The 26,804-nt window shown below is 42.6% G+C and overlaps 2 protein-coding genes across 3 annotated transcripts in view; one reads left to right on the forward strand and one right to left on the reverse strand.

Annotated features, from left to right (window-relative positions):
* The window catches only part of erp44 (endoplasmic reticulum protein 44), a 12,016-nt gene extending 10,801 nt beyond the window's left edge, over positions 1-1,215 (reverse strand). Inside the window, exon 1 of the mRNA XM_005738567.1 lies at positions 1,058-1,215. Coding sequence (XP_005738624.1) covers positions 1,058-1,129 — 72 coding nt within the window. The 5' untranslated portion in view covers positions 1,130-1,215. The remainder of the gene's footprint in view (positions 1-1,057) is intronic.
* Positions 1,216-1,297: 82 nt separating this feature from the next.
* invs (inversin) overlaps positions 1,298-26,804 on the forward strand; it is a 36,879-nt gene continuing 11,372 nt past the window's right edge. Inside the window, exons 1-17 of one of the 2 annotated variants that reach the window (XM_005738566.2) lie at positions 1,298-1,463; positions 2,003-2,108; positions 8,691-8,790; positions 9,081-9,244; positions 10,488-10,661; positions 11,231-11,398; positions 11,514-11,694; positions 13,546-13,655; positions 13,887-14,058; positions 14,817-14,972; positions 15,087-15,208; positions 17,221-17,328; positions 17,435-17,541; positions 17,632-17,841; positions 19,557-19,768; positions 21,209-21,773; positions 22,597-22,748. In XM_005738566.2, coding sequence (XP_005738623.1) covers positions 2,106-2,108; positions 8,691-8,790; positions 9,081-9,244; positions 10,488-10,661; positions 11,231-11,398; positions 11,514-11,694; positions 13,546-13,655; positions 13,887-14,058; positions 14,817-14,972; positions 15,087-15,208; positions 17,221-17,328; positions 17,435-17,541; positions 17,632-17,841; positions 19,557-19,768; positions 21,209-21,773; positions 22,597-22,748 — 2,704 coding nt within the window. In that variant the 5' untranslated portion in view covers positions 1,298-1,463; positions 2,003-2,105. Of the gene's footprint in view, positions 1,464-2,002; positions 2,109-8,690; positions 8,791-9,077; positions 9,245-10,487; positions 10,662-11,230; positions 11,399-11,513; positions 11,695-13,545; positions 13,656-13,886; positions 14,059-14,816; positions 14,973-15,086; positions 15,209-17,220; positions 17,329-17,434; positions 17,542-17,631; positions 17,842-19,556; positions 19,769-21,208; positions 21,774-22,596; positions 22,749-26,804 lie in introns of both variants that reach the window. The other variant, XM_005738565.2, reaches the window with a different exon arrangement.

A 26,804-nucleotide genomic window follows, 5' to 3' on the forward strand; every position in this document is an offset into this window, starting at 1 on the left:
ATATCGCCCAGCTCTACTATTAACACCAGTTTCCTTATATTTTATGGAGTTCTACTTAATTATGTTAATTTACCCAATATTTAGCTATAGGTCTGGATCATAAAACTCGGCACCTCATCCGTTTGGTCTCCATCTATCTATTGCTTATATGTAACTAAGCTTTCATGCTACCCAGCTGTTTTCCTTTTTAATTCAAATTGTAATGTTTTTATTTATTTGAAATTAGCACAATGAATCCTTTTGTTGACCGATTAAACTACAGCAGCACCAAAGTATCAGCTCACATCATCAAAAACGGTAACGACTTCCTCAAAGAAGGCACCGCACCAGATTGATATTCGATATCACGGTGGTCTGAAGCTCGCACACAAGTTTTAAGTTTTTACTTCAGGGCACACTGCGCTCTGGCTAGTTCCGGGTTGTCAGCCAATGAGAATGAGCCACAACAGAGGAATTCACCAACCGGCGAGCTTCATTCAGAGACACATACAGAAACACGAATAGTCCCACGTTAACTTCAGCATCAATACAGGAGCAAATATTAAAGAAGGTCAAACGCAGCAAACCTTCATAAATCTCTTAAATTAACAATGCTAGCAGCTAGAAGTTATCTAACTGCTGTCAATGTGTGGTAGCGCCTAATGCTAGCTTGATGCACTCCTACACCTTAACAAAGTTACCTGCACTCAAACTCTAGCTTTTAACGATTATAGCTACTGCAACTCAAACACATACTGTAAATTACAGCTAGTTCTAACAGTGATGTTCAACACTACCGGCTACACTGCAGCCGGATAACTTGACTAGTTTTGAGGGTTGCAGGAGGAAACACAGCCAGAAGGCCTCCTCTGTGAACCTGCTAAACATCTGCAACACTAACAGCGTACATACTGGTCAACTCAGTCACTTCATAAGCCACGTCCCATGCCAGCAGAGGCTCGTCGCTTAGCTAGCAGCTAACTAACCAGCGGCAATTACTTAGCTAAGCTTAGCTATGGAAGCTACCAACAGCCTGCGGTTACCGTGCACAGTCCACGGCTTTCATTTGAATACATACCAGCAGTACAGCCGTGACAAAGCGGACATCCACAGAGGGAGGTAGTGCTAACAGTTTCATTGTATGGTGCATTTATTGGAGGTGGTGGTGTTAAGTCTTCCCAGTATGTCTCGACGCCGCTCTTCTCACTGCAGCAGGAAGCCGACGGCGAACCAATCTCACGGTGACCACGGAAGCGTGAGCGACACTTCCTGGTAGTTGCTAGGCTTTGTGGATACTGTAGTTTTTCTGGTACCTTCAAGCGGCTCACTTGAATGAAGAGAAAACTCAAATTATGGCGAGTTGTTGTTTTACGATACTAACGGGAGTTGTAGTATTTTGTCAACACAGACAGTGGCGATTCAACGGGACGTCTTGGAAGAAAACTTTTCAAAGATTTTCATCCTCGCCGAAAGAAAAACTAACGGTAAATATGACGACGACGAAGAGGAGTGAAGGGAGCACTTTGTTAAAATGCTATGGCACGAGTGTTTTACTGAGCGGATCCATTGCCAAACACAGTTTTTTTTCTCTGGACTTTTTCAGTGCGATTATGAATAACTGATTTCTCTGAACACGATGGAGTTGCATCATTATGCTTGAGTTTTTTGCAATACTCCTTTGTTCACCGTCTAGCTATGTGCTTTATGTTTTCCAGCTAAAACAAACTTGGTTGCACAAATCTTTTTTAAATATTTAGATACCTACTTTGATTCACAACTCTCCAAAACCTCTGCAAATGTTCTCCATAAAGAACAAGAAGGAGGAAAAAAGACCGTTTGTGGTTAATTGCTGGTTTTTAAATCACTGTTTAACAACTCAGAGCTATAACTATTATAAACAATCTGTTACTCTGAGACATGTCTCCCCTGCCTGTAATCAGTACAGTGTTATGCTGGCAGTTATTTGTTTGAACAGGTGGGCTGATCTCAGTATGTGAGCGAGCCTCTTTCTCTGCCCTGGCAGGAGTCAGGATCAGGACAGGTAGGGGACCTGGATGCACATTCACACCCACTGAGGATGCTCTGAACTGGGAAACATCTGCTGAAGTGTCCCCCTTAACGCAGATATGGTAAGACTCCGGTGCACTTAGTGCAGTTAACCAGGTCTAATTTGATGTATAAATCCCTGAAGTTTATTTTTCTATTGGTAATGTCTTTAGTGTCTCAGCTGAACTCCCGGTCTTTAAATCTCTCTCTAGAGTCAAGACCGTGTGTAACAAAGCTAATTGTGTGTGTGTGCAGCAGCAACCTAATTGTTAAGGAGATTAAGCTGGAATGTTGAATTGAATCCCAGCATTAATATTTTATGGGCTAAAGCTGTCCATAGGGGGCTCACAGTGTGCGAGCAACTCGCAGATGGAGTGGGGAGGATTTCTCAGTGATAAAGAGAGGGAGGAGCTCCATATCCTTTGGGTGTCAGTGCACATTTTATGTATATATATGTAATTATGAGGTATGAAAAATCCTTTGATAAACTGTCTTTACTGTGTTTGCTCATAGATGATTAATAATGTGAATTAAAGTTGGATCAAAGTTTTGAAGAGCAAACAACTTTTACTGTTATTTTAATTTAGCAAAAATATTACATGTTATTTATATAAAATTACTCATTGAGAAGAGGTAATGATGTAAAAGTTGAATATTGGTCAATTAACTAAATACTACTGAACAGAAGGACATAGGAAAAATGAATATATATATAAATAATTTGGGTGTTGCAACTACTTATTTTTGTGAAAAACTTTGCTGTTGAACTTTAATTATGTTTTGCATACAGTCACAAAAAAGAAAGTATACCCTCTTTCATTTCTAGAGTTGTACATATCAGAACATAAAAAAATCATAATCAACACCAGATATGTTAAACTGTCATTATTTATTTAGCAAAAACTAAGCCAAAAAGCAGAATCTGTGTGTGGAGAAGTAAGTACACAGTAAGTAAAGTATTGTTTCCATAGGAGTTAACCTGTTAGCAGTCGGACGTACCGCCCACGGTACATTGGATGGTTTAGGGGACTAATTGTAAATTTGTAGGACTGCTAAGGGGTTAAGAGGTTGATTAGCATCCAGGTGCTGCTAATCAAATGCGCTTGTTTTACTCATCATCGGTAATGGTGAGCACCTTTATAAAAGCAGATGTTTTGGCGGCTTGCTGGGAAGGCTTATAAAGCCATTTCGAAACATTTTCAAGTTCCTCATTCTACCATGAGGAAGATTATTCACAAGTGGAAAGCATTCAAGGTAGTTGCCAATCTTTCCAGGATTGGACGTCCCAGGAAATTCACCCAAGGTCAGACTGTGCAATGCTCAATGAAACTGCAAAAGACCCAAGAGGTGCATCTGAGAATCTCCAGGCCTCAGTTTGCATGTTAAATGTTAACGTTCATGACAGAAAGACTGAAGAAAAAACTGAGCTACTACACAGCTTAGGTTTACAAAGCTGCATCTGAACAGACCACAAGACTTCTGGAACAATGTGCTTGACATACAGCAAGACCAAAGTGGAGATGTTTGACCATAATGTACAATGAAAACCAAATACAGCACATCAGCACAAACACCTCATACCAACTGTCAAGCTCGGTGGTGAAAAGGTGATGATTTGGTTTTGTTTTGCAGCCACAGGACCTGGGGACTTTGCACTCATTCAGTTGACCGTGAACTCCTCTGTATATAGGCCATCCTTTTGACAAAACTGGGTCATGCAACAGAAAATTAATCCCAATCACGCCGAATCTACAACAGAATGACTGAAAAGAAAAAGAATGAGGTGTTGCAATAACCAAGTTTAAGTCCAGGCTTCAGCCTGATTCAAATGCTGTGATGAGATATTAAATGAGCTGTACATAAACAAATGCCTACGAACCTCAATGAACTGAAGCAACACTGTAAAGAAGAGTAGGTCGAAATTCCTCGACAACGATGTGAGAGACAGATGAAGTCACACAGAAAATGACTGCTTCAGGTTGGTGTTAACGGGGGTTCAGTAAGCTATTGAATGACTGTGTGTACTTCACACATTGCTTCTGTGTTTTGGCTTAGTTTTTGTTAAATAATGTCATGGTGTCATGTGCTGTTGTTCATCTCAGCTTGCTGTGATGTTGTGAGGCATGGAAAATAAGGGTACAAGATGACTAATAACATACAGCGTGTCAGGGTGTTTCCAGGCTCAAAGTGGGAATGCTCCACATTGTCTTAACAGAAGTCTGCATTTCTTAAAAATATATATATGTATATATATAGCTTTGTAAATGATCTCACCGTTTTTTCCTCTTTTTTTTTTTTAAAAAAAAGGTTCAATCTTAAGTATTTTTATAACAGTTCTGGTGAATGTCCTTTGGTGGAAAGACCTAACCCTCATTTTCTGGGTGCCAAAATTTTTTACATGCAGGGAAACCCCAGTGAACATGTTAACCCTTTTCAGCGTCCTCATCTGACAATGTAATTTGTCATCACACTAGCTGCAGAGTAATGCAGCACACTCTCACACCGATCTGATTTCCTCTGTCCATCTGCTTTCTGTTTTGCCCTCGCCTCCCTTTTCTGCTTTCTCCATCTTTTTTCCATTTCGCATTGCTCCCATTGATTTTTTTGTTTGTTTTTCCAGCTGATTATGTCCCTCTACTCTGATTCGCCGGTGGGCACATTGCTCTCTGCACTTTAATTGGACATTTAATTAGATCACAGTTTTAGTCCAATTAGACTCAGAGGTGTGGGGAAAAGAGGATGGTGGGGAGAAGAGGAAAAAGTCCCCAAGCTGGTGTCTCTGCCCTCCCTACACTGCCTTCTCATTCTCTCCTCTATCTTTTTTCTTCATCTCTCTATTTCTGTCTGCCTTGCTGTCTCTCTGCCCTCCCTCCTGAGGGTGGCTCATTAGTGATATAATGGGATGACACAAAACACACAGCTCCTCTAACTCTCAGAGTGTCTCAAGCAGTGGCTGAACTACACAGACAAGGTTATGGGGACTCTGCTGGTAGTGTTAGAGAACTTGTCTGTTGTTGTTTTTTTTGTTATTGTTGTTGTTTCATCCCTTCTTCTTCTTCTTGTCTTTGAAGCTAAAAAGAGGCTAAGTGAAAATGTTGACAGTCTGCCACTCAAGACAGAATTGATCAGCCCACAAATGTGCACACACACACACACACACACACACACACACACACACACACACACACACACACACACACACACACACACACAACAAACCAATCACAAGCTGGGCAGAACCCTATCGACTTAGTGTGATATCACAACACCTAATGACACTAAGATAAGCTTCACTAGCAGCAGTCAAATTCAGGGCTGCACCAGTTCCCGCCCTCTTTCTCCCCCTTTTGTTGTCATAGTCTTTGCACGGAGCATAACAACACTGTTTCCCAGTGGATGAAAACACATGGGCGAATGTAAACACGCACAAAAATACACCCTGATGTATGCAGATATGCACGCACTTAGGCTCAGGTGTAAGTTCTCAGAGGGCACAAGCCAATCTCTGTGTCCCTTAAGCAGTTGTGCGCACACACACACACACACATTCTGTGCTTTCTGAGTATCTCAGGAGGAAGATAGAGAGCCAGGCTCTAATGTGCCTCTGCCCACACACACGCCTTTCCATCCTACACTTCATATCTGAATCACTAATCTCTATACATATACCATATGTGTGTGTGTGTGTGTGTGTGTGTGTGTGTGTGTGTGTGTGTGTATCGGTGGTGTGTGTCTGAGTGAACGGCAGTCAGGCAGGGGTGTTTTAGCCACAGGCGTCACTACTTGACCCCCGTGGCTGTGAGATTGACAGCTGTGGTCCCACCTAATTGCATTACTCTCCCAGGTGATTGGCTCACACCCTAGGGGCTCATTTGTCAGGATGCACTGTGGTAATGATGTAAATTAGCAGATCTATGTGTCACTCAGCCTGCTTCCCTCCTGCTGATTGGCCCCGCTGTGCCCAAGGGCTCGGCCCCCAGCTGAGGGAGCCAGCTCATTGGTCCTTAGGGAAACAGGAAGTCCCCGAGAAATAGGGCTTTACAGATTGGGGATCCTTAAGGGCTGATATTATCCTTCCTCCAACATCTATACCTGTCAGTCAAAAAAAATCGAGGAACCGACCCCTGAAGCTTCTCTCCTCTATCAGATACATGCATGTAGGAACCCATAATAACCCCGTGATGGCTAAGAAGCTAAGGGCTCTCTGCTCTAACTGTATAAACGGTAATAAAAATGTTTGCGTGCGTGCTCTAGAAATGAAATAAAGGCCACAGGCTCAGGCTCTGTCCCCCATTGCTAACCCAGCATGCCCTAGTCATGTCGCCTATCAAAAGCAGACACCTTCACAGTGACAGACAAGTAGAGAAGCACACACACACACACACACTTTTTTACCTGTTTGTCTCAACGGCATCAATTGAAGCGTTACTTTCAGTGAGTGTGTGTCTGTCAGGAGGCAGCAGCGCGTATGTTTGCAGCACTCCTGTCGTGTTTCTGAAAGGTTTCGTCGGAGTGTCTAGATTCTTTGTTAAAATCTCTGCAGTTATATGAGGCAGAATATGAATAAAGACTAAATAATGTCAGCATCAGCATGAATCAATACTCATACAGATGCACAATCACTTGGTCTGGACCTCAGTCCATGATCAATGGTTTACTCTGAGTTATTGTCTTCATATTAACAAGCGGAGTGCTCCCTGAGGAACGCGTATGAATGGCTAAATGAGACCACTCCAAACCTCTCAACAGGACCTTGTGTTGTGTTTACACCCTCCTTTGTCTAGTTTCAGACGCTGCATTGCAAAAGCCTTTTTAGCCAAATTTGGATGCACTGTAGGTGTTTCCAAAACACTCAGGTCCTCATAAAACTCTAATTGCCCACTCTTGGTGATATGAATGTCCCTCGCATAGATTCAGATATTGACTCGTGTCCCTCATGTTGATGTTTGGCCAAATTATAACTTTTGTTTATTTATTTATTTTCCTGCATCTAATATTATTCATAAATCAATTCATATTTTAGTCTGACTGCTGGGGGCTTTCAAATAGACTTGAGAAGTGTAGAAAAGGATAAAAATTAATGGACAAAAGGAAAGAAGTTTGGCTTGAGTGCACGACTTAAAGGAGGTCTTGTGATCATCTCTTTTTTTTGTATAAAAGAAATCATAATAATAAAATTGTATTACTTGTTTGTGCAGCTCTGGAATATCTGCTGTTTGTGCGTGCATTAAGTTAAATATTTGCAGACTCTGTGAGTGTCTGAGTGAGCATTTCCATCTGCATTACTGACTGGGGTAATGACTTTAAATTAGAGACGTTTGTGGTTGATTTTGGTAAAGCTCGTGTAAAAACTGTCTCTCACGGAAAATCACTTCCCATGACATGGCACATGTGCCAAACACACACGCTGACACACTAACACACACCTTCAAGGTGCCGCTCCCCCACTACTACCACCACCACCCGCTTGATCTCACACATAGCCTTACCTCGCAGTAAATGTTGTAACGAACTTGTATTAAGTCTCTGCCACTACTTGGCAGTGCGTGAGAAAGCAGGAGCATGATGGGTAATTGCCGTGCTGCACGCAGTGTCTACGGGAGCTCTCTTTACGAGGTGACTAGGGGGAGGAAGAGGGGGATGAGAAACGATGGATGGAAGACACCGCAGTGTTCCCTCACCTCCCCGACCAAAAGTTTAGAAGTGTTTTTAAAGCTGCGAATGCTTAACACTTATCAGTAACTCCCCTCTGCTGTATCGGCATGAAGTCTCTTTAGATGGTCAGTTTTGGGTAGCATCAGATCTGGGAGTTAATGAAAACGTCTCGGAGAAAACTCTGATTGTGGCATCAGTTTGTGCCTCCAGCATTTATGTGTTTAAGGGCAATAATTGATTTCTGTGCTGCGCTCCGCAGGGCTTGTCCCACATCTCCAAACCGAACACACAAGCTCACACATGCATGCGCGCTCACACACACACACACAGATATAAACACGGCAAGGCATGCTGCAGTATTAATGAGACATGAATAAGACATGAAGAGAGACCCCCCTCTTACACGCTCACACAGGGTCTCCCCCTCCCCAGCTGCTTCCTGTCTGCACGTTACCCAGCTTTCACTGCGCTCTGGTTAAGTGGGGCCAGGAAGAGATTTAACCCCCTCAGCGGGAGCACACACACACACACACACATACACACACACACAAGCGCATACTTTCAATTGTGCACACTCGCAGTCCCTACTGCCAGCTCACATTAGCTCCCTGATTTTGTTATCGGCTGTACGCATTTTGCTGTACGATCGACTGCTTGTGGAGCTTCAGGTGTTTATTATCTGCCCGCAAGACGATCCGTGTGTAACATAGTAATGGCCTTCTGAATGGCTCAATCACTGTTTGCTTAGTATACAGAAAAACTGTGTCTATATTCTCTGATCTCGAGAAATGCAGTTTTATTTAGAATATATTTATTTGTCACACAATATGATATTATACTGAACATGAAGCACTTAATTGTGAGTGTGTCCAGTAATGAGGGTGTGCTTTGAGTCAAGTGAATGCAAAGGAAACTGTCTAGACCCAGTTTAATGTCACTTTGTTAAACTGTGTGTGTGTATATGTGTTGCTGCAGCTCCAGTTGTGACCTTCCATCTGTTTGTGTTGCAGGCCTCAGCGACGTCCAGCCCGGGACCTGCCTCTCTGGGCTCGCAGGTTCATGCAGCAGCTGTCAACGGAGACAGAAGCGCTCTCCTCAAACTCATCACCGGTAAGCAGCACATCTTAGGTTCATGAAGTCACACGAGTCATGGCATGTGGCATAAATTAGAAATGTGTAGTAAAAGAATATAAGAGGGCAAATATGAGGATGCAGGTTATGAGTGCTAAAGTGCTTCCTTGTGACTCTTAGCAGCTCCAAATAAATCGTTTTTTCTCTTTAAGTACAAGAACTTACAAGAATGAATTCTGTGGATTTTCACCAAAATCGTGGTCTCTATTGGGGTCTTAACCTCTGACTTAAACCTTCTGTTGTGCTTCATGTGTGTCCACATGTAGCAGAGCCCTTGCTGAAGGACCGTGAGGACCAGTTCGGCCGGACCCCTTTGATGTACTGCGTGCTGGCTGACCGTCTGGACTGCGCAGAGATTCTGCTGAAAGCCGGAGCATCGGTCAACAAGACCGACCTCAGCCAGCGAACCGCTTTGCACCTCGCTGCACAGAAGGTACGGGCATTCGCAGATGTGCAGCTGAACACTGGAGCACACACATAAAGCACACTAATGTCATCAGTTACGTATGTCGGCCCTTTTTATGTCATTATCCTGACAAAATTCATTCGCAAATGCCATAATTGGATAGATTTATTAAGGTGAAATGAATATGAACCCAAGGTGTGATCTCATAGAAGTTAAATAACAGAGAAATTTTGACAGTCTGTCAGCTCCAATGGGAAGCCAGTGCCCCCTAGTGGCTGTAATTATGGCCTTAGGGCTTATTGAAGATAACATGACCTGATTTATGGGCCTCAGACACAAGCAGTGTAGCTATGAGCTTCCTATGCACATGCTTGTACATGAAGAATTATTCTGCATGGAGTATTTCTGCTGTTTCACAGCATTTTAGACACACAAACGTGTGAAAGAGGAGGGGCTTGATGTTCTTTTCAGTTCAATCTACACACTTAGGGACAATGAAGACAAAGAGTTAACGACAAAACCTCCAGAGTGATGAGAACAACGGGGATGTGGTGCTAATAATATCTCTTTACCTCTCTGTTATTTATTGGCAGCTTCTTTTATTAGAGTGTACTGATACAGGATCATCATATCACTGAAGGGAGAGGGAAGGTAATAGGTTACTAGGATCTGTCTCGTAGATGGGGAGTGTGTGTATGTTGGGGGATACTAGTGATGGGAAGCCCTGTCTCTTTGACATCTGATCAATAAGTGGCTGAGACAGCGAGAGAGGCAAGGGATTACTGATCTAATTGGACTGAGAATAGGAGGACAGGAACACACACACACTCTCTTAGAGTCTAGATGCATGCTCACACACGAGATAGATCTGTCAGTCTGTGGCTTTGTGGTCATAGAACGATACTAAACACCCTCATACATGTTCACCCTCGCACTGCTGCTGTGTGGCCACTGTTGCACCCAGTGGCCTGCTGGTGAAAGACCAAAAAAGTGAGTATAAAGATGATGATGATGATGAGGAGGGGATGGCAGGCAGAGTGCTGCTGTTTACTGTTTAACAGCTCATCACACACACTGAGGAGTGAGGCAGGAGGAGGGAACGAAGATGGATGACCTGTGGATTGAACCAGACGCGGCTAAAAGCCCGGGGAGTGTGTGTGTGTGTGTGGGAGTGTGTGTGTCATTGTTGCTGGTTCATGACTAATGTTGAGGAGAATTGGCGATTTCTGAGCTTCTTATCAGCACAGTTTGTCCCTCTTGTGTGCTGCAGGGGAACGTGCGTTTCCTGAAGCTGCTGCTGTCCAGGCGTGCTAACTGGCTGCAGAAAGATTTAGAGGAAATGACCCCACTCCACCTGGCCACCAGACACCCCTCACCTAAAGCGCTCGCCCTGCTCCTCAAACATATTGGACCTGGAGAGGTTGACACACAGGACAAGAATAAGGTAGTGGAGTAGAGTGCGTAAATATCCATCTGTCTTTATAACTGTTCTCAGTCACAAAACAGCCAGCCAGGGCGTCAAGCCATTAACCTTCAAACAGACTCACTCAAAGCCATTTGGTAGATGCAGCGGCGGTTTTAAGTCATACACACATTAAGTCATACATACATAAACACGTTCAGTGAAAAGCTTAACAAGCTGTAGCTTTGTCCTGTGTTCTTGCTGATAAAACCACAAACACACAGTGTTCTCTGTCTGCTCAACCTGATGTGTATCTGACATCAGTAGTTAGTTTTGTAATAATCCAATATGCATCATCGTGTCAGATGACAGTGGTTTCAGCAAATCTCAGAATAGCTCAGTTGTCGGCATCTAGGTTTAAATCTCAGCTCACTGGTGGATCTTCAATATGAGCTTTGTGTAGCACGTTCCCTCATATTTCCTGGCTGTATCATAGTGTAGTGATTTTTTTTTGAAGTGGAAACCTCAAACCCAGTCTTACGACTGCCCATTTTAATTTTAGCACCATTGACAAATCTTTGTGTCATCTTTTATCGTCATTCTGTCGACAGCAAACTGCTCTTCACTGGTCGGCTTTTTATAACCGACCAGAACACGTTCGCCTTCTGATCAAGCACGACTCCAACATCGGCATCCCAGACAGTGAAGGCAAGATCCCCCTGCACTGGGCTGCACACAGTCAGGAGCCCAGTGCCACAGAAACTGTCCGCTGTATACTGGTACACGCCATATCCACACACACGATCACAAATTCATTTGTCTTCATTTCCCATCCTCACACATCAAACCTGCATGTTTGCATCTTTTCTTGTTGCTGTCTGTGTTTGTGTAAAGGAAGCAGCACCCACTGAGTCCCTGCTGAACTGGCAGGACTATGAGGGTCGGACGCCCCTTCACTTTGCCGTTGCTGATGGCAACGAGGCAGTAGTGGAGGTGCTGACGTCTTATGAGGGCTGTAATGTAACAGCTTATGATAACCTCTTCAGAACACCGCTGCACTGGGCTGCTTTGCTGGGTGAGTTGACACACATCTTATATGCAGTTTATTATTATAAGAACCTGCAAGAATTTCAGGCTTTTTAGAAATTATGTCCTTAAAAGCTAAACTACCAGTCGAATTTAGAATCCACATTTTTTCCTTTCTAGCAGCTTAGGTTTCAGTCTCTCAGCCACTTTGGTGATGGGCAGGTTGGCAAATGAGGTTAGGCAGAAGTGTCCATTTACTCCATTTCAGTGTTTGCAGATGACACTGTAGTGAGAACAGGGAGCAGGTGAAAAATAGGTAAAAGGGTGGAGGTATGCTCTGGAGAGAAGAGGAATGAAAGATGCTTGAAGCGAGACAGAATACATGTGTGTGAATGAGAGGGAGACAAGTGGAAAGGTAAAGATACAGGAGTAGAGGTAGTGGAGATGGATGAGGTGAAATACCTGGGGTCAATCCGAATCCAAAGCAAAAGACAGTGCACAAGAGAGGTAAAGAAGAGTGTAGGGATAGGGTGGAGTGGGTGTTATGAGTATGAGGGGTGATTTTTGACAGAAGGACAGCAACAAGAGTGCAGATGGTAGTGAGACCTGCAATGATGTATGGTTTGGAGATGGTGGCACTGACACAAAGCCGAGCTGCAGGTGGCAGAATTTAAGATTTTCATTGGGAGTTGCAAGGATGGACAAGATTAGAAATGAGAACATCAGAGGGACAGCTGGGGTCACATGTTTAGGAGACAAAGTTAGAGAGGCAAGGCTAAGATGATTTGGACATATGCAGTGGAGGGATAGTCGGTATATTGGACAGAGGTTGTTGACGCTGGAGCTCACAGACAGGAGGAAGAGGAGGAAGTACTCATAGGAGGTCCATGGATGTAGTAAAGGAGGACATGTAGAGGGTTGGTGTGACAGAGACATGGTCAGATTTCATGACTACTAGCGAGAGCAGCCAAAAGAAGAAGAATGGATCAGATAAAATGGCATTAAAATGTGTGGTGTGAAGGCAACACCCAGACTTTTTCTCTGGTTCCTCCAGCAGTTCTATTTATTTAGTCCTATTGTGTGAACACTTCCAGTTATCTTACACTTTCACTCAAAAGTTTGAAGTGCTTTTTAGATCAGAAATGTTATAAGTGACCATCAAAGATTAATACTGTCATTAATCATAAGTCATTTTTAACTGAATGTCTGTGGAAGGAATACAGACGCACATTTCAGCAACCACCCTGTTCCAGTGAGACTTGAATCGATTAAGTTAACACAGCAGATAGCAAATGTGCTGTTTTTAAAAAAAGGAAAAAATGTGCCTATTTGGGCGTGTGGCAAATCATCCTAAATGGGTTTGATCATAGTCACACAGAAAATAAAATAAAATTCCTTCAGAAACTTCACAATATACAAGTTCTGAGAAACGGAGTCTTGTACTTAAAAACCAGTTAAAGCAAACAAACAAATGATTTCATAGAAAAGTGGGAACTACTCAGTAGTCTCAAAAGTGTGCAAAATTGGCTTTAACCAGAACAGAAAGAGAAGTGGGAGGCCGAGGTGCAAAACCACGTCTGTGGTTTAAAATAAGACATCTCACAGGGGCACAACTGAAAACATCATTAAACAGTCGTCATACAAGCAATTTTTTGCTGGTTTGTGACGTATTTTCATATATTTGTCGCTCAGAATAGCCTTTATTTACATCAAAAATGACTCCAAACTTCTGGGTGACAGCATGTGTGATAGCGACCTGTTTATTTCTTTAGTGTCACGTTAACTGTGCAAACAAAAACACACGCTGCATCTGTAAGATGGTGTGGTTGAGCTGTCGTCCTGGCGCTTCACATCCTTGTTTCCCAGCATGTCCCTCTGATGAAAAACGTGTCTTTTTCAGGCCATGCGAAAATCGTCCACCTGCTGCTGGAGAGGAACACATCAGGCACTATTCCCTCAGACAGCCAAGGGGCAACACCTCTGCACTATGGGGCACAAAGCAACAATGCTGTGAGTCACTGACTCACATATTGTTACCTCCGCCAAGGAGGTTGTGTTTTGGTAGTGTTTTCCTGTCGTGCTGTCTGTAAACACGATGTCTCAAAAAGTTTTGAAATAATTCCAATAAAACTTTGTAGGGGTGTAGAGTGGGCTTATGTTAACAATCCAACATCCAGTATCTTCACCTTGGTCCAAAAAACAACACAAATAACCTGCGTTTTTCTTTCTGTGTGCATGAAGGAGACAGTTGGCGTATTCCTGTCCCATCCGTCGGTGAAAGACGAGCCCGATCTAGAGGGGAGAACAGCGTTCATGTGGGCTGCTGGGAAGGGCAGTGACGATGTCATTCGCACCATGCTGGCCCTCACCCCAAACATTGACATCAACATGGCAGACAAGTACGGTGGCACTGGTGAGGACTTGACAAACCAGAGGAGGAACTAAAGCTCCTCCAAACTGCTTTGGCCCACTTCCCCTGTCCTCTGTGTGCTTCGAGGGAATGATGACATAATTTCCCTGGTCTTAATGCTCTATGTACACATACATACTACATACCTTTGTCCTTACTGGTTGCTTGTTTTAAAGTTGGGATGATGATGTCACAGGGGATTCCCCCAAAAGTGCAAAAGAGGCAGTGAGATCACAGGAGAGAGGGAAGTGATACTGTGAGCAAAATTAATGTGAGCTCGTCACAGACGCGCACTACTGCCAGCACTGTCCTTTGACAAACACACATACATGCAGGCGCACATGACTTCCCGCCACGCTTTGACCCCCCGGGGCTATTTGAACCTATAATCTCCATGGCGATAGCCCCTCTGCTCGACGGTCATTGTTTATGCATGAATTACATGCAACGGTTGAATCATGCTAATTAGACAGTGTGAAGGGCAGTGTAAATGACCTTCCATGCACTTGACTCCAGTCTGTACTGTCTGGGGACTGGAGTGAGGGCAAGGTGGGATTTCCACAAGGAGGATTAAGTACACCACTCCTCATTAAATGTCTCCCCCTATTTAACCCTTCACTGACCAGGCTTTAGCCACAGCCCAAACAGGAGCATCAGTCAAAGGAGTGATGTGGAGAAAAAGAAGGGACAGACCTGAGGAGTGATTCAGGACATCATGTTTTATCATGTGCATGTGTGTGTGTGTGTGTCTGTTTAAACAGCGCTCCATGCGGCCTCCCTGTCAGGCCATGAGAGCACAGTGAAGCTGCTTTTGGAGAAGGGCGCAATGGTTGACTCTCTGGATGTCATGAAACACACACCACTGTTTCGTGCCTGTGAGATGGGACACAGAGATGTCATACTAACACTGATCAAAGGTGGGTGTTCATTAACATATGTTAGTTACACTTTCTCAGTAATTTCGGGAAAGTCTTATTTCCTTTTTCAGTTTTCCTGTGATCTTTGTAGTCATGCGAATGTTTTGAATAAAGGTTCTGCACGTGTTGACCTGGTGGACGTAGATGGTCACACTGCTCTACACTGGGCAGCTCTAGGAGGGAACGCTGAAGTCTGTCAGATACTGATGGAGAATGGGATAAGTCCCAATGTACAGGTATGCATAAACATATTTCACTAAGGGAGTAGTTGTTTTTAATACTTGGATTAAAATCATTTGCAGGCAACGGGCGTCTAAAGTATAGAAGCCTAGCTAAGCTAAGCTGTCTTATTTATAAAGAGATTTGAAACAGCAAGTGCTGACTAAAGTGCTTAAGAACAGAATAAATATACAAAACCATTTATACAAAAACAATTAAAACAATGAAAATCACCTCTCACACTGTGGAAAGTGAAAAGAGGTAGGTTTTAAGAAGTGACTTAAAATGGGCAGTGCAGAAGCCTGTCTAATATGCAGTGGCAGCGAATTCCACAACTTAGGTGCTGCCACAGCAAAAGATCTGTTCCCTCTGAGCTTTTGCTGTGCCCTCGCATTATCTAGGAGCAGCTGATCAGCTGACCTGAGCAACCAGCATGGTGAGTGCACATGTAAGAGCTTAGTTAGGGTGGGGTAAGACTATTTAAAGGCTTGAAAACAAACAAAAGAAGCCATAGACATGTTGTGTTTCCTCTCCTATGATGATCCACCAGATGTGCTGCTTGTTTGTCAGTCTCTCCATTAAATAACTGGGTCATTATCCATTTGCAGTGTGAAGTGTGTCTGATCTGTTGACAGCATTTGGCTGAATCTAAGCAAAGAGTACACTCTACTGTTCATCCTGCAACTTCTATCAGCAGCCAGATCATCAATGAACACTAGTGACCCAGTTCCTCTGGATCATACTGTACATGCCCATACCATAACATTGCCTCTGCCATGTTTGACAGATGATGTGGTATGCTTTAGATCATGAGTTGTTTCTCTCTTTTTCCAGGCTTTTCTCTTCACATCATTCTAGTACAAGTTCATCTTGCTTTCATCCATCCTAGAATTCTTCCAGACCTGTTTTGGCTCTTTTAGATAGTTTTCTTGCAAAGTGTAATCGGACCTTCTTGTTCGTGAGTGTAACCAATGGTTTGCACCTTGTTGTACACCCTCTGTCTTCATATTCATAAAGGGTGTCTTTCAATTGTGGACTTGGAAAGTGATACTCCTACCTCGTCAAGTGTGTTCTTGATTCAGATAGGTGGTGTAAAGTTGTTTTTCTTAATCCTGGAAATAATCCTCATCACACACTCTAGTTTTAGTTTTTAGTCCTTTTGGTGTTTCACAACATGGCAGCCATGCCAAAATGGGTATCTCTGCAAGTTTGATTTGGTAGAGTGGAACACCAGATGCCCTTCCTGACACAACCCCAAAAGGGATTTGTGTCTCCGACTGCAATCTAACCAGCGACCCTTCAGGTGTCTCATTTATATGTTAACCACTACACCATTCTTTTTAAGAATGTACCAGGTTTCTGATTTGGCTTCTACTAAAGTTTTTGCTATCTGTCTGATAGGTTCATTTTGTTTCAGCCTACTGATAGCCTCCTTCACACACTAGATAACTATAACTGATAAAGTAACCATTAGGATTAAATCGTCCAAATTCAGTTCAAAATTACAGGTTAATAAAAGGTTACAGTGAACATACTAGAGCAGGAGAGGGGATGAAAGGATGTTTTTTTCTTTAATATGAAGCGTGACCACTCACCCTCTACCTCAGCCCTGCAGCAAAATGCAATAAAGTTTAACCAAAGCCAATGTGCTGCTGCAGTAGTGTGTCATATTAAATTGTCATGGTCAATTGGAAACATTTAGTCATAATTTTTTGTTACAGTTACTTCTATTTCATTTAAACTGCTTTTATTTGGTAGTGTTTCACCTGTGTGTTCCGTTCTTTAGAGCAACAGAAACTATCTCTGGTTAACAATCATAAAACAACATTGTTATGGATAATCTAATACAGCACCGAGTGACTTCCTAGTTACATACTGAACATGAATTTTGGATTTTGTCCTCATTAACGACCAAAAACAGTTTGGATTCTCGTGTCCAGCGTAAAGCATATGGCTGATCATTGTGAACTTCAAAGCTGTCTATGTCGTAGCTCCAAAACTTCTGATCTGCTGTGTAAACTTTTTGCAGGATCATGCAGGAAGGACTCCACTGCAGTGCGCAGCTTACGGTGGTTACATCACCTGCATGGCTGTTCTCATGGAGAACCACGCTGATCCTAATATACAGGACAAGGAGGTAAGAAATTGCCTGTATTTGCTTGAATACGCTTTCATGTCTGACTTTTTTTCGTAAGGTTTAAACATACAACGTTAATGCTGTTTTTTTCTTTATGGGGGTCCAGGGCCGGACCGCTCTCCACTGGTCATGTAACAATGGCTACCTTGACGCTGTGAAACTGCTGCTGGGCTACAATGCCTTTCCCAATCAAATGGAGCACAGTGAGGAGAGGTGAGAACTGAGACCACAATGAAAGCAGCCGAGGTGAAGCTTAAAAAGTAGGAAAATAGATGTATGAATCACACTGTTTATGCTGTGCAGGTACACCCCTCTGGACTATGCTCTGCTGGGGGGGCACAGTGAGGTGACTCAGTTCATGCTGGAGCATGGTGCTCTGTCCATAGCAGCTATCCAGGACATCGCTGCCGCCTCAATCCAGGCGGTCTACAAGGGCTACACTGTCCGCAAGGCCTTCAGGGAGAGAAAGCAGCTCCTCATGCGACACGAGCAACTGCGCAAGGATGCAGCCAAGTGAGAGACACATATAGGGTCATGCCAGAGTTATAGGTATAATGGTAAAGTGAAGGAATTGGCATAACTAGCTTTTATTAACCAGCGTTAACAGAGCCTAGCAGTGATCTCCTTATGGCATCTGACAGTGGACTCATGTCTGTGCTTGTTCTGCTAGGTTTCAGTGCAGCATTTGACACTGTTGACCACAATATTGTATACATGGGTTAGAATACACAGTATTAAAGAAATACACTGCAGGGGTTTCAATCATATCTGTCTGACGGACTCAAATTTGTTCATGTAGATGGGGAGTCTTCTTCAAACGCAAAGGTTATTGAGGGAGTTCCACAGGGTCCTGTGCTGGGACCAATACTGTTTATATTATTTCCCTTAGAAAGCATTATGAGAAAACATTACATATATTTTCATTGCTATGCAGATGATACCCAGCTATATTTGTCTATGAAGCCAGGTGACACACAGCAACTAGTTAAACTAGTTGCTTAAAGACATAAAGATCTGACCTCTTCACTGGATGGTATAATCTTGCCTTGCAATAACACTTTGAGGAATCTTGGAGCTATTTTTGACCAAGATATGTCCTTCAGTACGCATATTAAACATACAGGCTTTACTATTGGAATGCATTATTATCGGGCTGTCCTAAAACACCCTGAAAGGATGATCCAGAATGCTGCAGTGAGTGTACTTACATATTTTTTCCCATGTTAGCTTCTTGAATCTTTCTACTCATATAATCAATCTGAAATATCAAGCCCCATAGGTATATGTTAAGGATACATGAAGCATGCATCTGCATACCTCTGTTGCATTTCTGTGAAAAGCTGAGGGACACCCAAGTTTATGAATATGATAAATCGAGAATGAGGTGACATAAGATTTTCAAATTGACATCATAGGTCGATCTCCTAAAACCCTTGGATGAGTTAAAATCCGAGTGAACTTCACCTCAAACTCAGAGGAAAGGACGTTTTTCCTCCCCTCCGTCGCCGAGTCCTTACTCATAGGGGCTCATCAGACTTCTCTCTCTAACATTGTAGGGTCTTTACCCTACAATATAAACAGGTGTCTGACTGAATTGAAAATATTATTATTTAGTGAACATTAACACATTTGGTTTGGTTAACATTTGGTTGCCCAGACAAACCCAGAACCACCACACACTTAAGCTGTAATCACTGATTACATGGCTTCATGGTGTTTATATTCATTAGAAGTTACTCACTGACATCCCTCTGTTTGTCTCACACTGTGTCTCGCAAATTACATTTACTTTGCCTTTGAAGCAGTCACACTCTCTCCATATCTATCTTTCTTTCTGTCAGCCCAGCACACACATACGTCTCCTCTCTGTCTGCCTCTTCCGACTCGTTCTTCTTCTGCCATTTGCTCACCAGTCTCATCTTTATTCTCTTAAACAACACTTTTGATAAGTAAATTTGTTTTCAGAGGGCACATTGACTTCAGGTTTTTATGGTAATCCAAGCAGGCAGTTTTATTTAGACATGCCTTTTAAGCAAAGCTTTTTTTCCACATATTACTAATGATAAGCTAATATCCTTATCAGATTATATTCAAGCTGCATAGAAGACGTCCAGGAATGTTCTTAAAAAAAGGTCCAGAGCTAGAAAATAACCAGAAACCTACAATACTGCCTGTACCAAATGACGAGGTTTCTTTTGCATTTTTTGCCTGGTTTTCTTTGTGTTTAGAAAGCGAGAAGAGGAACAGCGGAAGAGAGAAGCCGTGCAGCAAGTTTCAGGGGCCACAGCAGAGAAACGGAGGGTTTCACCCGTGAAAGCAGAGCAAGAAAAGCTGTCCTTAGTGAGCATTATAGAGGACTTATCCTTGAATGATTCGTCTGTGGAAACAAAGAAATCATCCAAAGCTGAACGCACTAAGAGCAAAGAGGAGAGACACAGAGGTACAAAAATACAGAACTCCTCAAATTTAGTCTGAAGTGTAAGTGTTAATGCGCTTACAAGTGAGGACACGCCTGTGCAATATCGCTTTAATAACTAACCATAATCACATCCCTTGTCTTTATTTTACCCTGTTAAAAAAAACAAACAAGGTGTGAATGCGGGAGTAAATGTGAGTGCGAATGGTTGTCTCTGTCTGTGTGTTAGCCCTGCGACGGACTGGCAACCTGTCCAGGGTGTACTCTGCCTCTCACCCTAGGACAGCTGGGATAGGCTCCAGCGCCCCCCGCGACCCTAAAAAAGGATAAGCGTCAGTGGATGGATGGATGGATAGATAGATAAAAATATAAACCACACTGCAACAGAAGTCAGTAAAAGTGTTTTATCAGTACTTTGTAAGTCTGCCTTTCTTTTTGATGAGACACTGAATCCTCTTCAGAATGATGGATGTCACTGTTGCATACTTATTTGAGGATATATTCTGCCATTCTCCTGGGACGGTTTTTTCAGCTGGTCTTTGCGGAAAGGATTGTGCTCCTCTGCTTTTCACCTTCATACCTCAAATGTGTTCTGTTAGATTCAAGCCATGCAACACATTTGGCCAGTTTTTACTTTACTTTACACCGATTCTGCCAGTGTGCTTTGGATCTTTGTAATGCAGGAATATTTGGCTCATTTGTTTTGATAATTTTCTGTAATACTTGTTGCCATCATGGAGTCTGATATCATCAAACCACTGCCTTTGCGTTTCCCGCTCAGGTTTGCAGTGAACTTGCTGGACTCCATCGTAGACAGTCCTTTACACTGTCCGAGCTGTCAACAAAGCTTTGACTCCCTTGTGTCTGAATTACTTTCAAAGCTGTGCAGTAGCACGCTGTCTGTGGACAACCACTACACCACACTTCTGATTAGTGATCTTGTGGCTCGTTCTGTTCTTTTCTGCAGCTGCAGCTCAGTCTTTGCTGATATTTAGTGGCTCGCTTATCTTCCCGTGTCCTTTACCATCTTTTTGATGACAATCAGATTTTTTAATTTCACTAAAAAAATTATTTTGTATAATCATGATGCAAATATACAGATATGCACAGCACATCAGATCCAAAATGAGAGAAGTTCCAGTCTTCAAAGCTAATTTCATAAACTCATTCATGCAATTAACTAACTAGAAATCAGAGGTGGACTCAATTTAGTTGGTCAGCAGCCTGTATAGTCAGTTTAGTCTGGAGTATTTAACTCTGTGAAATAATGCATTTTGAATCATTGACTTTAAATTGATATTGCACAGAGGTGTACTTTTAAACACTAATTTTAAACACTTTTTAGGTGTTTAAAATGAACTTTTAATTGGGCAAATGCATTCATCTTGACTAAACAGTACAGACAGTGGTGTTTTATTCATTTACATGATCTTTATTTTTTCATTTCAACTCCACTCCAACCAGTTCACAAAAGCAGGTCCTCTAGAAGAGGTAAAGAAGCTGAACCGCATGATTGTCCTGAAGCTTTGGGCTGCAGTCATGTGATCAGTGATGCTTCCCCCGATGCTCTGCAGACCACAAGGCTGACAGAACTTCTCTCCCCTTCCGGCTTCAGACCCACACCTCCCTCCATGCCCAAATTCAGGGAACGACTTTTGTCAAACTCACCCAGTCCTTCCACAGTCTCCTCTGTGGACCAAACTGAGGCCGGTAGAAGAGACTGCATGCCTCTAAAAAAGAGTAATGCTCACATGAGCGTGCAGACTGCCCGGGCAATTACCAATGCCCACACCTCTCCACAAAAACACAGACGACATAAGGAGCGTACTTCAGAGAAGGCCACAACCAAAGACCAAACTCGCTCAGCCTCATTAAGAAGGAGTTCATCTGTAGATCACAAAAGCCCCCCAAGAAAGGCTCAATCTGCCGCACACGCACCAATGTCAACACGTGCACACAGGGAGTACAACAAGGAGCATCGCAGGAGGAGGAACGAGGCTGCACGCATCATCCAGCGTGCCTGGAGAAGGCGAGTTTACATTTTTCTCCTTGATCGTGTTTGTGTTTGTACCAGGAGGGTTGGGGGAGATTGGCAGCGCAGTATGATATCATAAGGCACACTTTATTGTCACCTTAGGGAAATTTTTTGTGGACTCAAGTGCCGTCACAGAAGCTGCCTTCACTAAGAGTCAGTAAACATTAAAAGAAAAGAGAAATTCATAAATAGATTTAAAAAAGGGGCCTATCACAACATTCAATACACACATTGCAGATAATCTTAAAAACTGTTATTTAAATGCTTGATCGATGCTGGGACAAATTAATTTTTTTGAAGCGATTCAGACCGCATTTAGCATTCAAAATTTTGGGGCAGTGCCATGTGGCACCCACATGTGCCCCCTTGCGAATACTTTCCCGCCCCCGTCTTTAGTCTGGATGCCATGAACAGTGGAGCAGTGGGGGGGAGAGCGTGGGAGAGGGTTGAGACAAGAAGACGTGGGACAGAAAGGCTGTAATCTAGAAGTTTCATAGTATTTTAACAAGAGGCTAAAAGTTCAGCCGGGCTGCTCTAATAGCTACCAGAAGCCTCTCGTTGCTTTTCTCTCCGTCTTGCACACACTGCGTTTCTCTTAGTGGATGCCAGTCCACTGCAGGAGGCCCTCTGTTTCTCCTCAGCTTCACAGTTATATTGTGTATATGTTGCCTATTAATTTCCTTGAGTAAACTGTTTACTTTGTTTACGCTTAGTGAGAATTAGTGCGAGGACTTGCCAGCTTTTAAAGCTTTGAACGCTGTTAGAGATGATTTTTATAGAACTGCGTGCATGTGTTTGTGTGGATGTGTGTTTGCAGGTTTTGTGCACGCAGACGGAGGGAGGTAAAAGCCCATGAAGAGGTGGAGTCCAGACATTCAAACTACACCCATAACAGGAAGAAGGTGGAAATCCGAGCTCAACCTGCTAAGCCAACACAGAGAAAGAGCTCTGTGCTCCAAAGCATCTACGGTAAGATCACCAGCATACTGCCCCAAAACTGTTTTTAGTTTCCCGAATCATTCTATTGCTTTATTTACACTCACCAGACACTTTATTAGGCACACCTGCTCATTAATGTAAATATCTAATCAGGCAATCACACACCTGCGATTCAGTGTATTTCGGCTTGTAGATGTGGTCAAGATGACCTAGTTAAGATGAAACTGATCATCAAAATACGGCAGAAAAATTATTTTCTACACTTCACAGGCTGGTCAAACTCTAAGGGTAAAATGAATGAAAAGCCTACTTTTCTATGGATCAGAGAGTTTTAATATCATTGTCACTTGATCAAAACTGTAAGTCAGAGAGGAAACGGTCAGGTAATGAGTGAGAAACAGTGGTGTTATTAAAGATGTTTAAGGAATTGAGCATCTGCCCGTCTTAATTAAAAGTGGTATTAAAAGCAGATGAAGCTACAAATCAAGGTGTATAGAACAGACCGTAAGCAATATCTTATAAACGTTGAATGACAGAAAGGTCTTAGTGTTAAAGAAAATGTAGATCTTCTGGGATTTTCCCACACAATCATCTCTGAATGGACTGGAAAAGAAAAAGACATCCAGTGAGCAGCAGTTCTCTAGTTTGAAATCCCTTATTGATGCCAGAGGTCAGAGGAGTATGGAAGCCCGTTTCCGCCACTAAAAAAAAAAAAGTATCCATAACTCTAAATTTCGAGTTATCTTTCTCGAAATTTTGACTTATTAATTTGAAATTTTGAGAAAAGTAGCTTGAAATGTTGACTTTTTTCAAAAGTTTGAGTTAATAATCAGTAATCTACATGAATGACGTAATTTCCTTGTTACCCGGAAGCGGAAGCCCTCAGCTACAAATGCTACAGTTAAGCTACCAGTATAACAGCCAGTCATGAATGCACAAATTGCTGATTATTTTCAGCGTAGCGTCACAAATGATGAAATGCTTGTGTTATGAGCTGAATCACATGGTGTTACTATCAGCAAACGTACTCTTGGAAGCGCCAGTTTGTTGCGATCCGGTTTTGAGTGTGCAGTCCACGTAGATTACTGATGGCAGAGATAACTCAAAATATCGAGTTACTTTTCTTAAAATTTCAAGTTAATAAGTCAAAATTTCAAGAAAATAAGTTGAAATTTTGAGTTAATAAGTCGATATTTCGAGTTATGGATACTTTTTTTTTTAGTGGCGGAGGAGAATGCCCAGAGTAACTCAGTTAACTACTCATTATAGTCAAGGTATGCAGAAGAGCACCTCTGAGCACACAACATGCCTGGTCCACTGAATCCTGGTTTCTGCTGTGACATTCAGATGGTAGGATCAGAATTTGGCATAAACAGCATGGAAGCACAGGTCCACCCTACCTCATATCACTGGTTCAAGCTGCTCTTGTTTGTGATGTGGGTGATATTTTCTTGACACACTTTGGACCCCTTAGTATCAAATGAGCATCATTTAAATGCTGCAGCTTACCTGAGTGTTGTTGCTGACTGTGTCCATCCCTTTATGACTTCTGATGGCTGCTTCCAGCAAGATAATCCACCGTGTCACAAAGACCAGACCATCTTAAACTGGTTTCTTGAACCAAATAGTAACTTCACTGTACTCAGAAACCACTACAGTCACCACATCTCAATACAATAGAGCACCTTTGGGATGTGGTGGGACAGGAGATTCACATCGTGGACACGTTTACAAGAACTGTGCCGTGCTGTCGTGTCAATAGGGTCCGAAAATCTCTAAGAAATGTTTCCAGTTCAATCTTTGCCATAAAGAATTTCATAATATATTTCACATATATTTAATATATCTTTCTCTCACATCTATTTAAACATGTGTGGTCGATCCTGTGACATTCCACTGAACTCTGAAAAAGGAGAAGCATGAAAACTGAGCAGAGCTATTTTAGACTAAACCTTTGAGAGCAATGCTGCACTTAATTGCTCTGGTAATGTAATATTGGATTAATCAGGATGATGGCTCACCGCTGAAATAATGACTTTTCAATTTCCAAACATTAAGTTTTAATGTTTCTAGTGGCTGAAAAGCTCAACAAATGCAACACTGTGACCTGTGAGTCTGCCTGAGTGCACACCAAAACACGAAAAACACTTTTTTGGGGAGGAGTGTTGTCATGCGAGCAAAGAGATGATAGGAAATGAGGATGCTGGGAAAGCACTCTTAACAGAAGCAGGCACCTTGCAGTTTGTAAACAAGCAATAATGGCCAAAAGACAGCCATGCTAATAAACATGTTATAGAAATTATCACCTGCAACTTTGCCACATTAGAAACAATGGATATCAAGTGTAGGACAAGCAGCTTTAATTTTAACTCTAATAGTTGTAGATGAACTCTTGGTGTGCACTGACCCTTTGCAGTTTTAAAGCAGCTCGTGCACGCTGCAACTCCTGAGTTAAATATGCTTATTAGGAATGTTTTTAATTGGCTAAACCTTGAAATCATGTTCGGTTAAGTTAGCAGAAAATAGTGGCTGAGAAATCAGTGAGTTGGATGTGCAGGATGAATTAAAGCTTTAGCATTTGAAGATTTTGTAAGATTAAAAGAAGAAGAAGTTACAAATCCAGCTGTGTAAGAAACACTGTAAGCGACCCGTGGAAATGTCTGGCTGATGCTTCAATCCACACGCCGGGATGGTATCAGCCTGGTTTCCCGCGTGGAAGCTCTGGTAAGGTTTCGCCCTCACAGACAGGCCTGACCTTCTTAACACATCACCAGGTGATGATGGGAGGACAGACAGAAGCCTTGCTGCGCCAAAACACAGAAGCCCGCACAGCCTCTCTGCTCACGGTCCGACCCGGTCTTCTGACGTTGTTTTCCCCTCCCCCTTCTCGCCTCTCCTCCCTCTCTACCTGACAGTGCTGGCACTGTGAAAAGTTCAGAGCTGTCAGGGGGAATGTCAGACGACTGCGTAGAGCTATCTGCTGAACACACACATTAACAACACCCCCCCTCCCAAGCACACACACACACACACACACACACACACGAGAGTCATTTTATTACTCCATCTCTCGTATCTTGAAGTAGACAGATGTATGAACTGTGGACGCTATCACCTGCACGCTTAATTATTATAAACCATTTTTAAAAATAGCTTTCCAACACTCTTATATCTAAAAAATCTGTGTCAGAACAAGATCTTGTTTTCATCACAGATAAAAAAAAATGTATTACTTGTTTAATTTGCTAATATAAAAAACTTATGTGTTTAAATATTATTTTTAACGTCCCAGACAACAAGACTGGTAGTGGTTAATGTATTTCTCTCATACATGAAAGCTCCCCAGTTGAATTGTGTGAGTGGACACAAACCCCGCCACAGAGTCCTAGAGCTGGTCTCAACCCTTAGATCTTGTAAAGGAAATTTGTAAAAATCTGTCCTGGAGTCACCTTAGAATAAGTGGGCAAGTGAAACTGCAAACCCCACCCTCCCTAAAGAGTGTACATATGAAAAGTGGAGTAGTAAGCATACAACAAGTGGAGCTCAGTGAGAAAAAAAACTAGATTCTGTCCTGGGCCACTGTGCCGCTCCCTGACCTGTCCTTTAAAACTATGACCTACAAGCCAATAAAATGGGGTTCCAAAGTGATTAACCTGTATTTGGCTGACTTCCAGGTATTTCTTGGAAGGAGTCTACGACTTACGATTAAAAAAATTGAAACTTTTATGTTAGCCTGCCATTAAATAGGTGGTGATGGCTTTATATTGGTAGATAGTGGTTAGGTCTACTGAGAGCACGAAGGAAACCAAATATGTGAAAGCCTATATCAAAACAGCGCCTTTCCCACTGCATAGTAGGAGCAATTGCCCTGGCCTATATTAGCAGGGGTCTTCACATTTACTCAGTTTTATGGGCAAGATGTAACAGGACCAAACCTGGCACATTCTCCCCTGTGAAGTGCTATTGGGGACAGTTGTCTTCTTAACAGTCATGTCTAGAGATGGACCGATCCGATATTACGTATCGGTATCGGTCCGATACTGACCTAAATTACTGGATCGGATATCGGAGAAAAATAAAAAATGT

The sequence above is a fragment of the Pundamilia nyererei genome, unplaced genomic scaffold (genome assembly GCF_000239375.1).
Source record: "Pundamilia nyererei isolate P.nyererei 1_Seehausen unplaced genomic scaffold, PunNye1.0 scaffold00084, whole genome shotgun sequence".
Classification (NCBI taxonomy): Eukaryota; Metazoa; Chordata; class Actinopteri; order Cichliformes; family Cichlidae; genus Pundamilia; species Pundamilia nyererei.